Below are 17,095 nucleotides of genomic sequence, written 5' to 3'. Positions count from 1 at the left end.
GGCCCTCAATCTTGCAGACGTCTATCGGCTCACCCCTCAATCCCCACCATTCAGACAACAAACCAACCTCTCCTCATAGCTAATGCCCTCCATACCAGGCAACATCCTGGTAAATCTTTTCTTTATCCTCTCCAAAGCCTCCATATCCTTCTGGTAGTGTGGTGACCAGAATTGAACACTATATTCAGAGTGTGGTCTAAATAAGATTCTATAAAGCTGCAACATAACCTGTCAGTTTTTAAACTCAATGCCCCAGCATTTGACAACGATCATAGAATCATTGAATCTCTACAGGACAGAAGTAGGCCAGCTGGCCAATTGAGTTTTCTTTGACAACAATCCCACCCAGGCTCTATCCCCTTAACCCCAAGTATTTACCAGAGGGGATTTTCACAGTAACTTCATAGCAGTGTTAACGCAAGCCTACTTATGACACTAATACATTAACTCAAACTGCTAGTCCCCCAACACAAAGTGGCAATTTAGCATGGCCAGTCCACCTAACCCCCACATCTTTGGAATGATGCCCCACCCCCGTGTCAAACATACCACCAACATTCATACAGAAGAGGTGGTTACTTGCACAAAGCTACAGGCTTGAAGCCATGCCAAGAACTATATTGCCAAGTGTAATTCAGCAACCTAATGACAGAACAGGAATACAAAATCTTAAAAAGCCATCACCAAAGGATCAAAGACATAGTTAGTTCACTGCATCAAAAGACCATTATGCTCTGCAAGCCAACGCCATCTGAAAGCCATGTACGATTAATTTAACGTTCCTTTCCTTTTGCACCAGCACCATTACCACTGCTGATTACCGAAATCAGACAATAATTTAGACTGCAAATACTAACACCCTTCCTTCATGAGGTTAACTTGGCTGCATTTTCTGTTTATAAAGTCGACTTTATGAAGCAGTGCACCAGCTGCATCTAAATTCAGATCCAGCGCATTCCGAGGATCAATCGTGTGTTTTGGTTACACTGGTTATTTTCTGTTCAATATAGAAATTTTGGTCACCACGTTGGAATGAATTTCCCACTGAGGTCTTCTCACCTTCTAAATCTGTAATCATCATTTCCTGCTTGTTCTTGATTTTACCCAAATTCTTGGCCTTTTCCTCCTCCTCCGCCAGTTGAGAGGTAAATTCAGAAATCCGGTCTTCAAACAATTTCTTCTCCTATTTTAGGAAAGCAATATTTCGAATGAAGTTAATACTTAACACTACAAGTGATTTTCATATTAAGAACATAAGAAATAGGAGCAGGAGTAGGCCATCTAGCCCCTCGAGCCTGCCCCGCCATTCAATAAGATCATGGCTGATCTGAAGTGGTTCAGTTCCACATTCCCGCCCTCTCCCCATAACCCTTAATCCCCTCTCTTATCAAAAACCCATCAACCCACGTCTTGAAAATATTTAGCGAGGCAGCCTCCACCACCTCAACGGGCAGAGAATTCCAGAGATTCACCACCCTTTGAGTGAAGAAGTTCCTCCTCAACTCCGTTCTAAACCGCCTCCCCCTTTATCTTGAGACTGTGCCCCCTAGTCCTACTGTCCTTTCTAAGCGAGAAGAGTCTCTCCACCTCTATCCTATCCATCCCATTCATCATCTTATACGTCTCAATGAGATCTCCCCTCATTCTTCTAAACTCTAACGAGTACAAGCCTAATTTATTCAGCCTCTCCTCATAGCTCAACCCCCTCAACTCCAGCATCAGCCTAGTAAACCTCCTCTGCACTCCCTCCAAGGCCAAAATATCCTTGCGTAAGTACGGCGACCAAAACTGCACACAGTACTCCAGCTGCGGCCTCACCAATGCTCTATACAGCTGCAGCAAGACCTCCCTACTTTTATATTCAATCCCCCTCGCTATGAAGGCCAGCATCCCATTAGCCTTCCTGACTACCTGCTGCACCTGCAGGCTGGGTTTTTGCGACTCATGCACAAGGACCCCGAGGTCCCTCTGCACCGTCACCTGCTGCAGTTTTTCGCCACGTAAGAAATAGTCCTTCCTACCAAAGTGGACCACCTCGCACTTGCCAACATTAAATTCCATTTGCCATTTCCTGGCCCATTTGCCCAGCCTATCTAGATCCTTCTGCAAACTCGCCACACCCTCCGCGCAATTTGCCGTTCCCCCAATCTTGGTGTCATCAGCAAATTTCGACACCACACACTCGGTTCCCTCCTCCAGATCAACTATATAAACGGTAAATAGCTGAGGCCCCAGCACCAATCCCTGGGGCAATCCACTAGTCACCAACCGCCAATCTGAATAGCACCCATTGACCCCCACTCTCTGCCTATTTGACAACCAATCCTCTATCCACGCTAACACCCTACCCTCAACTCCATGCCCCTTTACCTTCTGCAATAACCTCTTGAGGTACCTTGTCAAACGCCTTCTGAAAATCAAGACAGACCACATCCACCGGCTCTCCTCTATCCACCGCCCTAGACACATCCTCATAGAACTCCAATAAATTTGTCAGACACGACTTCCCCTTAACGAAACCGTGCTGCGTCTGCTCTATCAAGCAATTCCCCTCAAGATGCCTCGCTATTTCCTCCTTGATGACAGATTCTAACATTTTACCTACAGACGTTAAACTAACTGGCCTATAATTCCCTGCCTTTTGCCTGGCACCCTTCTTAAACAACGGCGTAACATTAGCCGCTTTCCAATCTTCCGGCACTTCCCCGGAATCCAGCAATGTCTGGAAAATAACCACCAAGGCATCCACTATCACCTCCGCCATTTCTTTCAGAACCCTCGGATGCATTCCATCCGGTCCTGGGGACTTGTCTACAATCAGTCCCTCCAGTCTGTCGAGCACCACCTCTCTAGTAACAACAACGTCATTGAGACCCTCCACTCCTACCACCTTTCCATCGCTAACACCCAGCAAATTATTCACGTCTTCCTGTGAAATTCCTAACTATTCCTAAACCAATAAAATCCAAAGCGACTCTAAGTAGGAAAACAACTTTTGAGATGTGGTGTCACCAACAAGGCCAGCATTTGTTGCCTGTCTCCTATTGCTCTTGAACTGAGTAGCTTGTTCGGCCATTTCAAAGGACAGTTAAGAGTCAACCACATTGCTGTGGCTCTGGAGCCACGTGTAGGCCAGACCAGGTAAAGATGGCAGGTTTCTTTCCCTGAAGGAAATCTGTGAACCAGACTGATCTTAATGAAAATGGGTAGCTATACAGTCACCTGCACTGAGACCAAGAGTTGGATTATAGAAACAGAAAATAAAAGCAGGAGACCGCCATTCGGTCCTTCAAGCCTGCTCCACCATTCAAATTCAATATCCTGATGTCACCTTCCCCCATATCCTTTGATCCCTTAAGCCCCAAGATCTATTTCCAATTTCTACTTGATATCACAACATTTTAGCCTTAATTATTTTCTGTGGTGGTGAATTCTGCAGATTCCATTGAGTGTGAAGAAATTTTTCCTACACCTTAATCCTAAAAAGTTTGAGGATATGGGGTAAACCATGATCTCCAGTTCCAGACTCTGCCACCATGGAGAACATTCTTTCAGGTTATACACTGAGGGAAGGCTCCCAGCACCATAAATACTGGAGGTGAGCCAGTGTCTTGTTTAGGGGCCTAATTTATTGGGCAGTGACTGGAGGTGGGATGCAGTTGGAGGTAAATCTGTGGAGAGAGGTTAGCATGAGGCACACGTCCTAGCCACACTAACCAGCTAGCAGGGTTAAACTTGCCAGGTTGCACGTTGTGCGCTGATCTCTCCCAGCACCCATCAAATCAATTAATGGCCAACTAATGGCCTCAACTGGCTCCTGAATGGGTGACCCATCTGATGGTACTTGTAAAGTCATGGTGGGAGCAGGCAGGCTGGCAATATGCACACTGCTGATGGCATAATGCCCTAGTTTATAAGTCCAGCTGCCTGTTATCCCAACTTGAGTGGCCTGCACAATTCAGACCTAGCTTTTTGCTCCAGATTTAGTAACTGGACTGGAATGTGGAGTCAAGGCCAAAACCAGATCAGCTATGATCATACTGACTGGCTGAGCAGGTCTACTCCTACCCCGAATTCGCCAACTGCCACGGTGAGATCTGTCACAAGTCCAGGCCTCTGGGTTACTAATCCAGTAGCGTCACCACTCAAGTAACCATTCCCGTTAATCCTGTTAGCTAGAATTCAAATCAGAATGGAGTAAAATGGTAATCTTTAATGTGATCTCTGGTTGGTTAGAAGTACTTCTACCCCTTATTTGTAAGCCAAACGCAAAATAATTTACCAAATGTTGGGATGATTGTTCGGTGGACAAAAACCCCTCCAAATAAATAAAGAGCAATTGAATATTGAAAGGGACAGGGGGAATAGGATGCCCTAAATGGAGGTTCGGAAAATAGTAACTGAGCAGCACAATTCAACCACCAGAATATCCAGGCAATATCATTACTGTTAATTAAAATGAAGATGGAGAAAACATCTTTGACTTGAACCACTGATTTCTGTTTATCTTATAATGGTACATTAGAAATTGCTACAAATTTTGGAAAACACAGTTTTGCAACTGTAATTATATATACTGCAACTCACTTTGGCCAACTTTGAATTCTGGTCTTCTAACAGCAAGACATCCTCTTCCATTTTCTTAATTTTAGCTTCAGCTGTTACTTTCTCAAGCTGGAGCTTCTGTCGAGCTCCTTCCTCTTCATCAAGCTGCTCCTCCAGATCCTGGTTACGATGCAGAGAAAACATCAGTCAACTAATGATTACAGGTTTGTGCCCTTGACTGCTTTTTTTTAAAAACACGAAGTTAGATCGGAATTGGTTAAGCAACCTTGCTTAAGAACATCACAGCCAGCTAACAAGTATCACGCTGGCATAAGATTCCCAGTCTAAAGACTTTTACATTAAATTGATATTCAAAATGACACTGAAGAGGTATATTTGTGAAGTGTTTTGGCATGGCAAAACATTTATGATAGATAGATTGGAGGGAGGAAAAAATAAGATGGTGGGGGTCTGCAGGAGGGAGAAAGAAAGAACAAACTTGCAGTCATGTCAAAGTACAATGTTATTTGCATTTGATCTTTTGAATCATACTAGTCTAATTTTTGAATATCTAGTGGAAATAGAAGTTTTTCCAGCAACTTTCCCCTCAACTGCAAAACATGGTTGTGGGTTACACATCAATGATGAAATAGCCATTTTATTGCCATAATTAGAGGTCTGGACTGGAATTATCCAATTATATTAGGAGCTTCAGATGCAAGGAACCTTTTGTTTCAGTCTAGTTGGGATATGCACCTAGGTTCCACCACCAAAACCTCTTACTGCCCCTCCTGTCCCCAAATTGCCATCTTATCACCCTAATGCATGCACCTGAACGTGTTGTTGCATTTTCTTTTTTTCGTTCTGCATCTGTTGGTTTCTTTCCTCCTCTTCCTCCACTCTTGCTTCCAAATCATGCAGGATTTCTTCCAGTTCTTGCTTCTTGTTGGCCAAGCGCGCTCGCATTTCCTCAGCTTCTGCAAAGAGTTCTGTCTCAGCTTGGAGCTGTTCAGCCAGAATGTTCTTCTCTTCAATTAGCTACACAAGAGCATTCACTACATTTAGTTACATGTTAAAACCTGTATGGTGCCCCAAAATGGGCAGCTCAAACGGAAAAGATGCAACATAGACGCAAGTAGCACTCAACACAGCTCTTAAGTTAATGCTTAATCAGTATTTATTATTGGGACCAAAAACCCATAGACATTCAAAGTAGTTATATACCAGATATAAATTGGCATATAAACCCATTGTGGATTGTCTGAACCCAAGCAACGGGAAAACCATCAAATAAAAACAGCCACTTTGTTTCCCATTAACAGCACAGTGACAGTGGTTAGCACTGCTGCCTTAGCGCCAGAGACCAGGGTTCAATTCCAGGCTAGGGTGACTGCGGGGTTTGCACATTCTCCATGTCTGCATGGGTTCTTCCGGGTGCTCTAGTTTCTTCCCACAATCCAAAGCCGTGCAGGTTAGCGGGGTAAATACATGGGGATTCTCTGAGAGTCGGTGCAAGCCTGATGGGCCTCCTCCTGCACTGTAGGAATTGTGTGATTAACTTACTTATGTTGCCTTCCACCCATTTTCTTCCCACTTTGTTATTTCCTCAATCTCAATTAGATTCTAAGGGGATAGAGAGACAAATCCCTGTGCAATAATCTTATTCATACTGTCTTATAAAGGCTCCACAAACCTGCTGATGCTTTCTCGCCATTGCGGTAAGATCGGCCTCCACCTTTACGTGCTTCTCTTTCACTTTAGTCAACTCATCCTCTTTAGATAACAACTCCTCCTCCTGCCGAGTCACCTGCAGCAACGGCTTCACCTGAAAAGGAGAATTTGAAAAATGGCAAATGGTGGCTTACCCACATGCATCTCATTGCATATAGAAAGTGTGACAATCACTGCCGACATTCCTTTTCAAACAAAAACCAAACGCTTCAAATCCATCTTGAATATCTGGCCAAGATTGTTTTGAAGATGTCAGTCATGAAATACACTTGGAGAAAAATGTCAGTAATCTTCTAGCCAACTGCAAACATCTACACGTCTGCATCGTAATCTTGAAAAGATGATCTCCTAATTGTAACTCGCGTTGGTCTTTCTTTGTGGAAACATAATGGGAAGAAAGCAAGTCCAACCTTAGTGAAGAGCCGCCACCACTGCCAGTGTCTGAGCTTCAGGTAAGCAGCACAGTTCCTCTGCAGAACCTTCAGCGCACTCAACTGTTGCTGTTTCCTTGAAAATGCTCTGAGGAAAAAGAGACGAGGGGCACAAATTTAGAAATCACTTAGCTGACAGTGTTCACTTACACCAGATTATACTACTGTTGAGTCTTAACATTGGATCACAGCCAATGGTGAGGCAATGACTTAGTGGTATTTTGCTGGACAATTAATCCAGAAACTCAACTAATGTTCTGGGGACCCAGATTTGAATCCCACCACAGCAGATGGTGGAATATGAATTCAATACAAAATATCTGGAATTAAGAATTTACTGATGGCAATGCAATCATTGTTGGAAAACACCCTTTCGGTTCACCAATATCCTTTAGGAAAGGAAATCTGTCATACTTCCCCAGTCTGGTCTACATGCAACTCCAGAGCCACAGCAATATTAGTCAATTCTCAACTGCCCCCTGAAAAAGGGCAATTAGGGATGGGCAATAAATGCTGGCCAGGCAGAGATGGCCAAAAGAAAAGACAATTCTCCTAGTGGCTTCAAGGGTTAATCACAACTTGCAGCTTCATTCTCTTGTCCGAGTTGGCAGGATTCAGCTCAGAGTGGCATACAGCATTCCAACTAGGAAGCAGTTAAAATAAAAGTCAGTGTTTCTGAAGGGCAAGAGAACGGGATCAGAATAATCTGTAATTTCTCCTTGGTTAGTCATCTGCCAACACCACTCATACCTAAACTCAGGTAATCATTCCTGAAGGCATTAGATTTACTCGCAAAAACACATCCAGTCCAGTATACACAGCAATGTTTGTCGAACTTCTTTTTTTGGCCAAAACCGAGCAGGGTTGTCCAATAGCCTCCTTCTCCTTCAGGTTCCATATCCTAAGATATGGCAATCATGGACTTCCATTGGATTGGTCCATGGTTAAACGCTTGGCAAGCGGCTACAGTGGTTTGCTATCCAACAGACAACCCAGCAACATTGTCTTACTCAACTGCGCCTTTCAGCCAGTATCTCAGACTCAGTCACTGGAACTGGGTAGGTTCTGTCCCACAGAGGACAGAGCCACGAGAGATGGTGACTCAAGGGTTTACAGTTGGAAGGGACCGGACCTGGGATTCCTCAATATCGATGTCAGACATGAAGTATCGTGGCATCATGTCAAACATGAGCAAGGAATCTTCCTGCTGATTAACAACTACAACCCCGTCTCAGCTGATGAATGAGTATTTCTCCACGTTAAACACCAGATGCAAAAACAAAGTGCAGAAGGTATTCTGGATGGGGTCTTCAACATCTATCACCAAGAATGGCTCAGGTAGCACAACTACTGACCAAGTCCCAAAGGACACATCTGAGACTGGGACAGTGATGACTAAGAACATCATATGAGGGGAAAAACCAACTCACCTTGTCCTCACCAACTACCTTTCACAGATACTGTCCATGACAGTATTGGTAAGAGTGGCCACTGCATAGCTCTTGAAAAAAAAGTCCCATCTTCATATTAAAGATACCCTAGTGTGTTGTGTGGCACTGCCACACAATGGTGTGATTCAGAACAGATTTAACAACTCAAGGTTGGACATTCAGGAAGAGCTGTCAACCAAAGCCAGAACAAAATTGCACCACTTTCTGTAATCTTATGGCCTGCCACATCTTACTTTACCCTTACTATCAAACTACTTTCTGCTCCATCAGATTACTCGCAATTAAAGCAATGGAAATTGTTGTTGACATCAATATCAACCTACCAATAACCTACTAACTGGCTCTCAATTTGTGTTCAGTCAGGAGCATTTGGCCTCAGATCTCATTAAAGCTTTGGTCCAAACATGGGTAAAAAAGCTGAACTCCAGATATGAAGTGACAGTTATGGGCCTTAGTAACAAGGCAGTGTTTAACCGAGTAAAGCATCAAGGAACCCTAGTAAACTGAAATCAGGGAAACTCTCCACTGGCTAGCACTATACCGAGCACACAAATATGGGTGCAGTTGTCAGAAGGCAATCATCCCATCCCAAGTTCCTCCAAGCAAGGTCAGGTCAGAAGGAGGATGCTCATCAGTGATTGCAATGTTAATTTCCATTCAGAGATCTTCAGATAATGAAACAGTCCATGTCCTCATACAAGACCTGGACACCAGACTTGGGCTGACAAGTGGAAAGTAATTTTTGTACCATATAAATGCTAGTCAATGACCAGCTCCAAACCAAGAGTTTACTTAGCCTTAAAATGTTCAATGGTATCACCATCAACATCCTATTAGATCACAGTTAACCTCAAACTTAACTGGACAAGTCATGTAATATGGTGGCTATAACATATGACCAGAGGTTGGGAATTCCTTCACTTACCCACCCACTCCCCAAGTCTTTTTACTGACTACAAGCCAGGAGGGTAATGGAACACCCTCCACTTGCATGGAGGAATGTAGCTCAACAAATGGACCAAAATCCAGGAACACCTTCCTCAAAAGAACCTTCACCACAGATTAGTCGTGAGAAAAGTCACCACCACTTTCTAAAGGGTAATTAGAGTAATAAAATGTTGGCTTTGCCAGACGTACACATTCACAAATGAATGTTAAAAAAAGAACTTGAGGTGCACTTATAACTGGATAACAGAGAAAGAGCTAGTTTCAGGAAGGAAAGGAATGAAAAATAATGAAAAATTAGAGTGTTCAACATAGTTGGACCCAATACCAATGTTTGGGGGTAAAAGGTATATATCATTCTTGAATAAAGATCTGTACAGACCAGATTTTCCAGGAGTGGACATTTGACCGTCAGGTCTTTATGCTTCACCCATCAATTTGAAAGCTTGTGTCTCACATTGCTGGAACTGTTAATAACAACACAGTCAGGCTGGTGGGGCAGATACTTAAAGAAGCATCAATATATCCCCTTAAAGTTAAGTTAATAAAAGAAACAGGAAGAGCAGAGAAGGAAGAACAAACTAGAATTAAAAGTAGATATCAAGGGGAGAGGGGGAAAGAAAGACTGAATTGAGAAAAAGAGGCAAGCATCAGAACAAAAACCTTGACAATTCACTACTTACAGGAATGAAACCACCTTTCCAATAGTGCCCTTTTTGGGGCCGCCAAGGTGAAGTACAGAAGCAAATTTGGGTCATTACATTTGTTAAATATCAGCTCCAGTGTTCAGTGAGGAATTTGATGCTTGTTTAAGGAGCAAATCCAGCAACGTTCTGAAAGCTGGAATTAATGGTAAACTCAGTTTGGAACGCAGATGGTGGAGTGACAGAAATCATGCAAAAATTTGCATGAATGTGCGATTCATGACAGATCTGCTCTTCACAATAATTACTAATGGCATGCACAACAAAAATGTTATTTCCCAAGCAAACTCTGGGCCAATATCTTTTGACTTTGCACTTATGGAAATAAAGTCATATTCCTCAAGCCCCAGAAGCAGATATTTGTACTTAAAAAAGGTGACTTTTTTCTGATTTACTCTACCTATCCACCAACTACTCCCATGATACCCATTTCACATGTATAATCGCACAAAGAATAATCAGCCATGATCTGGATAGCAGAGGAAGCTCAACAGGCTGAATGGCCTGCTCCTATTACCTTAAAAACCTGCAAAAAAATGAGCTTGGTCAGTTTCAAATCAGTTTGCACCCAGATTTTTGAAGAACAAACAAATCCACAAAACTTGCAACGCCCTTGCTCATGGTGAAAACAACTGACATTTATGCAGTGGACATTAGCTCAACTTAAGGGCGAGTTAAATAGCAGAAAATATAATTCACCTATAGTTCAAAATATCTCCCTATTCTGAACCCAGTTTCTGGTATAAAATTGGATAGGGGCCAAATTATTTTTACCAACAAACCTTACTCTTCTTCTGGGACCTTGCACACTTTTGCCTTGGAGCGAATGCCATCAGTTGAGCATTAGTGGAGTAGACGTATTAATAGGTTATTTGTCAGGGAAAATGAGGAGATCATTTTACGCAAGCAGAGAATTTACTGTGCGTCAGGTTTTTCCCTGATGAAAGGATATGATTTTTACCATGCTGTCATGAATCAAAGATGCAGTGTGAGTGATAGTCAAATGAAACTTCATTAGGTACTAGGAATTCTTCATCATGCTTATTAGTTCAAGAGATCATGTCCAATGTCAATATGTTCCAATGTTTGTTACCTATTCATTTCTGGAAAGTTACAATGCTGAGGGCCAAGACATTTATTTCATTCTCTTCAATGGGAAACACAGCACCTTATGCCAAGTCCACCTTATAGTTCAAAGTGACATCCAAGAGGGGCAAGGAAAGGCAACTGAGCAACAAGGGTAGAACTTACTTCCTAGCCAGGTATCCACGGCAGATGGCTTGGAACAGGATGATAATATCAGTGATCTTCAGATCCCTTTCTTCCTCCAAATGTGCCAGAACCCCAGCACGAAAGAAGATTTTGCTCTGACCGATACGGAATAAATTGGGGTCCAGTTCCAGGGCATGAATCTGATTGTAAGAGGGGAGGGTAGACAGACAAGAGGACAATAAATATCCATTTTCAAGGAGGAATCATCTGGACATGGCTATTCATTCCCAAAGTCTCCAAACAGTTCTCAAAATTAGCCGTCATTATAAAAATTGAATTTAAAACTAAATAGTGATTCATTATTGTTAATGATCTTTTATTTTAAACAGAGATGCAGATATAAATTTTGCTATTTTGAATGGTTAAGTATATATTTGCACTAAAGCACAAATTTTGTCCTGAAATTCTACAAAATAAAGACAATTTACAAGAGATAAAAATAGGTGTCTACCATTCGTTCACAGGCTTGCTTCCCGTCCATGAAACCTTTAGGAATTGAATTGGGAGTTAGGATCTCGTACCTAGAGGTGTGGAAACAATACACATTCAGGTATCTATCAGCTTAGAAAATAATTAACTTCCAGAATCAACCTCTGAACATCTTTTCAACACCCTCATTTAAAAACCATTTTCTTCACTTCAACATTTATTTAACACCTTAAACATAGTTAAAATTGCCCAAGGCACTCAGATTGGTATTAAGTTTTAGCTAATAACCCATCACATATTAGGGTACAGGGTTAGTCAGGTAGGTTTTAAGAAACTTCTTAAAACAAAAAGATGACAGGCAGGGAGGCTTACAGCAGGAATTCCAATGCTTCAGGCCTTAGCAGCTGAAGACATGGTCACCAATGGTGCAGTTATTAGAAACTGGGATGCTCAGGAGGTCAGAAATCAATGGAGCGCAGATATCTCAGGACAGGAGGAGATTACAGAGACAGGGAAAATCCATGGAGGGATCCAAAACAAGGATGAAAACAGTTTCAATTGATGTGTTATCAACTGGGAGCCAAATAGAACAGTGAGTACAGGACTGATGGGTGAAGACGACATGGTACAAGTATTAGGATGGTTTTCAATTACCTCAAGTTCAGGGAGGATAGCGCTCAGGAGGCAGTTAAGCATGTGTTGCATTAGGCAAGATCAGGGGCGGCATGATGGCATAGTGGTTAGCACAGCTGCCTCACAATAACAGGGATTCGGGTTCAATTCTGGTCTTAAGTCACAGTGCAAACTCCACAGACATTCTCCACGTGCACGTGGATTTTCTTCAGGTGCTCTGGTTTCCCCTCAGTGCAAAGACATGCGGGTTAGTTGATTGGCCATGCTACATTGACCCTAGTGTCAGGGGATTAGCAGGGTAAATGAGGGGGGTTTGGGAATAGGGCCTGGGTGGGATTGTGGTTGGTGCATCTTGATGGGCCAAATGGCCTCCTCCTGCACTGTAGTGATTCTATGATAAATGGATGAGGGTTTCAATAGCAGACAAGCTGAAAATAGGCAGTCTAATGATGGCACAGATGTGAGATTCTAAACTCATGAGGAATTAAATATGTCACCAAGTCTCACAGCTTGATCCAGCCTCAGCCAGTTGCCATGGAGCAGGATGGAACCTGGGTACAGAACATTTCCCCATTCCACACCCACATTTGGAGAATTCAGGCTGACAGTTGCACACACACTTGTTTTAACGGGACAGCTTTGGCTTTAATCAGAATAACTTTTGCATTCACAACTAATTTATGCATGCTGCAACCAAAGTCCAGAAGTATTTATGCAGGGGTTTTCCACTTCAAAGAAAATTACATTGCATCAAAAAAAAACAAAATTAGGGACTGCAGTTCTTCAAAGCTCATTATGCTGTACAATGACTTTCTACTACATACAGACATCAATTCCATGCTCTCTACAGGAGCCAAAATGTGTTTTTTTCCTACTTCGATAGACTATTGGTTTGACTGATCCAAATGAGTTGGTTTAGAATCAAACTGGATTGATTTACTAGGTCCTGACATAGGCACCGAGCCATATCCCCATTCATACTTCAACCAGCAGTAACTACAAATACAACTTCACTCAATTTCTTAACCTTATAGTAATTTGCTTTTCCGAGCTCAATCCTTGCCTATCATACAAGATATAAAAATACAGAAATATGATGGACATTTATGAAGCCAATTCTGCCGAAAGATCGATCGCAATGCGGAAGGGGGCAGCATATTGGAGAAATTTAGAATAATTTAACTTAAGATGAAGAATCACCCTTTAATTAAACAACAAAATGACCCTTATAACTGACAGTTACACGTATGCTCTGAATCTGCTGAGATTACAAAACTTAAAAAAAAACATAGTATTAATCAAGTTCAGCTGTTAATTCCTTAGTTTATCCTCACTGCAACTGGATACTACATGCAGAATTCCGTAAAAACATGTGGAGCACTTACTTATAAAGAAACATTTATGTGAGCAAAAGCTTTTAACACTACCTCTGTCTGAACTCCTGGAAGACGATCCTATTGGGGAAACCTTGACGGCAAATGCGAATACCCTCCAATACACCGTTACAGCGCAACTGGTCAAGTACCAAGTGGGGATCCAGTTTTCCAGCCTGCAAAATAGAAGGCCACTCATCATTTTCGTAATACACAACAGATTGGTCGAATTCCCTCTAAATGCTCAAACTGCAAGTCACATTTCCTGTACTGGGGGCATCATATCAAGGTAGATGACAGAAGCCAGTAAAAAAGCTTATGTTCAAGATGACATTTTCTTAAGAGGAAGAGCAGCATGAAACATTAAACCAAAAGGTTTTTTTTTTAGGAATAAAGTGAAGATATTTTAAAAGAAATAGCACCTACACGTTTTAAAAACAGAAGGTAAGACAAACTTGCATCAAAGTTAGAATGGCCAAAAAACTAAAACATACATTTTAGTTTCAATTGTAAACAAAGTTTGCTTCAACTTCAGAATGGGAGCTCAAAGCTTTAAAAACTTGGATCAGGATCCTTTATATTTGCTGATAGTTCCGAGATTAAACAAAAGCAAACACCAAGTTGATTGTCTCGATATGTTACTAATTTCAAAAGATTTCCCTGCATCTTAAAATTAGACACAATTTAAAATCATACTTTACAGGATGAAAAGTCTCAGTCGAGCCTCAAATGTTGCTGCTAATTACTTCAATGAGTCCTCCACGTTTCCAAGTCTTTGAACTGTACTAAAATACCACATCGTTTGGGCATGGGGCAGGAATAAAATGTAGCATCTCTTTGCACAGAATCTTTCCGCAACTTTACTAACAGATTAACATGTTGACTCCCCACGATGACGGCCTCAAGGACTCGCTCATGAAAGTAGGACTGAGGCCAAAACAACACCACAAACGAATACTTTATCTTGGCCCGTGAAGTCAAAGGCATGAAATGAGGTAGAGGAGATGTAACCATTTCCATGCATCAAAATGCCCCACAACCTGACACTACAAATACATTAAGCTAAATTTGTAGATTGCATGCTATCCTCCCTATGATCTATGTATGCATACACCCAGTGCTGAGAAATGTCACTAAAAGTGAAGATTAATAAAACATTGCCCTATAACAGCATCCAGCCCCCAAACTTCAATTAAGTTATAGAATAGGCTATTTGCCTCAATTTAGAAATAAGCTTTACAAATCCTTACAAAATTGCCACTTTGCAGTTTGGTACAAGCAACAGACATGAACATCTGAAATGGAATACATTAGGTAAAATTTAAGTAATTAGATAAAATTACAAGGTAAACTTAAGGATGTGTAAACTGTTGAAGTAACACAAGGCAGCTGCATAATTTCATAACGAGCTTTTACTCAAATCTTGCATTAACAGAACAGTAGAAGCCACCACTTCCACCGTGGAAATATACGCACCCTTTTCTCATGGTTTGGAATAATGCAGCGGACAAAATTTGGGTTGGTGTTGCGGAGAGTTGCCATTAGTTTGGCCAAGGACTCTTTGTACAGTTGCCCCACCGTACGGAACATGCCCTTCTTCGTTTTGTAAGAGGAGCCAAAGGCAGTCTCATTCATGCCAGCAACTTGGTCCAATCCCACAATACGGTCAACTGCAAACAATATATTTGATAAGCACTTTAATTTATTATACTTTCACTCTGCAACTTGACTGCATGAATTGCAGTAACAAAATAAGGGATATTGCTTTTGTAACTCAAGGTAAACAAGCTGCAGCACTAACCCAAAGTGAAATTTAGTGATCATACAATGATGCATACAATAATTCAGCTGTACCACATCATGTTATGAAACTGCTGTAATCTCTAAAAGGGTTTGTCCAAAGACACAGAACTAACATATTTGTTGCACACATTAATGAGTAAAGGCCACCCTTCCCTTTCCCATGTTCTTCTCCAAACATGCAAAAGTCATTCTTCAATATTAAGAATGTTAAATGTAGCATTATACACCATTTTGATGTCCAACTGATAAAAATCAAACCATAAAATGGTGAAGGGTTACTACAAAACACCAAGAAAAAGTTGGAAGCTTAGCACTCAAAATGGGTTTTGGTTATTACTGTATAAAAATTCAATACATTAGCAAAATTTTGAAGTTGCATTAAGGACAACCTACGGGGCTGTTTTTAACCTAACACCAAAGACTCTCCAAAAATAGAGAGATTCAATCACACACCTAGTTTGCTTAAAAATACTTAACAATCACACATACGATTTATATAGAGAGATGAAAAAGGTGAGGATGTGTAAAAAAAGTGCAACTTTGCTCAAACAAATGGAATTGGGATGGGGAGACAGACATAACATGGAAACAATCCACTGTTTGAATCAAAATATACCATCATGTATTTTCAACTGCTCAATATCATTTGGCATTTCTTCTGGATATTTCACTATAGTCAATATCGCCTCAAAAGTTCTTTTCTGCTCAGAATGCCTCAATTTGGGATCTCTTGAAAATTTGGGCAATGCTTCTTCTAGCTTTTCATCCAAAATATTGATACACAACGGGAATTAAAGGCAGTTTCCCTCCACTCAGAATGCGGATCATTGTGTAAAGTATTAGTAGTTTGATTATTCAGCTCAGCTATGATTTTGGATAAATTAGTGAAATGCCACAGGTACCAAACAGGAACCAAGCCACACTGACAGCCTTAGTAGAATTGATAAACTGTGGCCATTATTGCTCTGCTCCTGCTCCCTCATCCCAAGAAACGGTTATTCAGACTGTTGTTCCCCAGTCAGGAAAGTAATTCATATAGAAACAAAACTTCACTTACATAACATCTTTTATGTAAAAGGTGGTTTCTCAAAAATGTTCTCTGTACTTAAAATCCAAAAGAGTGCAGTAACTGGAAATCAAGGGATATTTACATTTTCTAAAAATTATAAGCAGCTTGGGACCCTGAAATTACTGACAATGTTGCTGAAACTAAAGTTATACGTTTCGACAGCTCTTCACTGTCACTGAGCAAGCTCACTATTTTTGCAAAACGCAACAATAAAATGTAATTTACAAACCATCTTTCCACAACTCTGCCACAAATTTGTCCAATGATTGATGCAGGAGCGTTGCAACATTGTCATTGAGTGGGTCCATGTTTTTCAGAAGCCATTCATCTGCCTTGTAATCCACCTAATAATATTAAGGTTTAAAGGTTACCTGGGAGTACTTGCAGCAAGTTTAAAAACTCAATATCATGCACGTTTCTACAGCAATCAATAAGGTGACCACACATCAGATACACACACTTTCATCTGCAATTCAGTTGTATTTTATACATCAACTACATTAACAATTCTGATAAGACAGAATGCAAGAGTTTCCAAATAAAAATTAGAGAGTACGTTTGAACTCTAATTAATGATCATCACAATATACTACATACCGTTCTTCCAATGAATACTGGAGTTCGAGTGGAAATTTTTTTCCCCCTTTTTGGTGCAAACTACTGCAGATATATGCATAGCTAATTTTGACTTGAGCTTTGGTAGGAAGTT

General features: G+C 41.2%; 1 protein-coding gene across 6 annotated transcripts in view; it reads right to left on the bottom strand.

Moving 5' to 3' along the window:
- Positions 1-17,095, bottom strand: part of LOC145356351 (myosin-10) — a 164,250-nt gene that overhangs the window by 37,946 nt on the left and 109,209 nt on the right. For all 6 annotated transcript variants that reach the window (XM_080208998.1, XM_080209000.1, XM_080208999.1 and 3 more), the window contains 10 exons: positions 16,616-16,730; positions 14,991-15,184; positions 13,569-13,690; positions 11,531-11,600; positions 11,059-11,219; positions 6,687-6,795; positions 6,239-6,370; positions 5,377-5,583; positions 4,588-4,725; positions 1,060-1,183 (listed from right to left, as the gene is read on the bottom strand). In XM_080208998.1, the coding sequence (XP_080065124.1) occupies positions 1,060-1,183; positions 4,588-4,725; positions 5,377-5,583; positions 6,239-6,370; positions 6,687-6,795; positions 11,059-11,219; positions 11,531-11,600; positions 13,569-13,690; positions 14,991-15,184; positions 16,616-16,730 (1,372 nt within the window). The remainder of the gene's footprint in view (positions 1-1,059; positions 1,184-4,587; positions 4,726-5,376; positions 5,584-6,238; positions 6,371-6,686; positions 6,796-11,058; positions 11,220-11,530; positions 11,601-13,568; positions 13,691-14,990; positions 15,185-16,615; positions 16,731-17,095) is intronic.

The sequence above is a fragment of the Carcharhinus amblyrhynchos genome, chromosome 21 (assembly GCF_965287045.1).
Source record: "Carcharhinus amblyrhynchos chromosome 21, sCarAmb.v2.hapA, whole genome shotgun sequence".
In the NCBI taxonomy this organism is placed as follows: Eukaryota; Metazoa; Chordata; class Chondrichthyes; order Carcharhiniformes; family Carcharhinidae; genus Carcharhinus; species Carcharhinus amblyrhynchos.
Note: the sequence above shows the minus strand (reverse complement) of the source record. Positions and strands in the feature narration are given on the sequence as shown.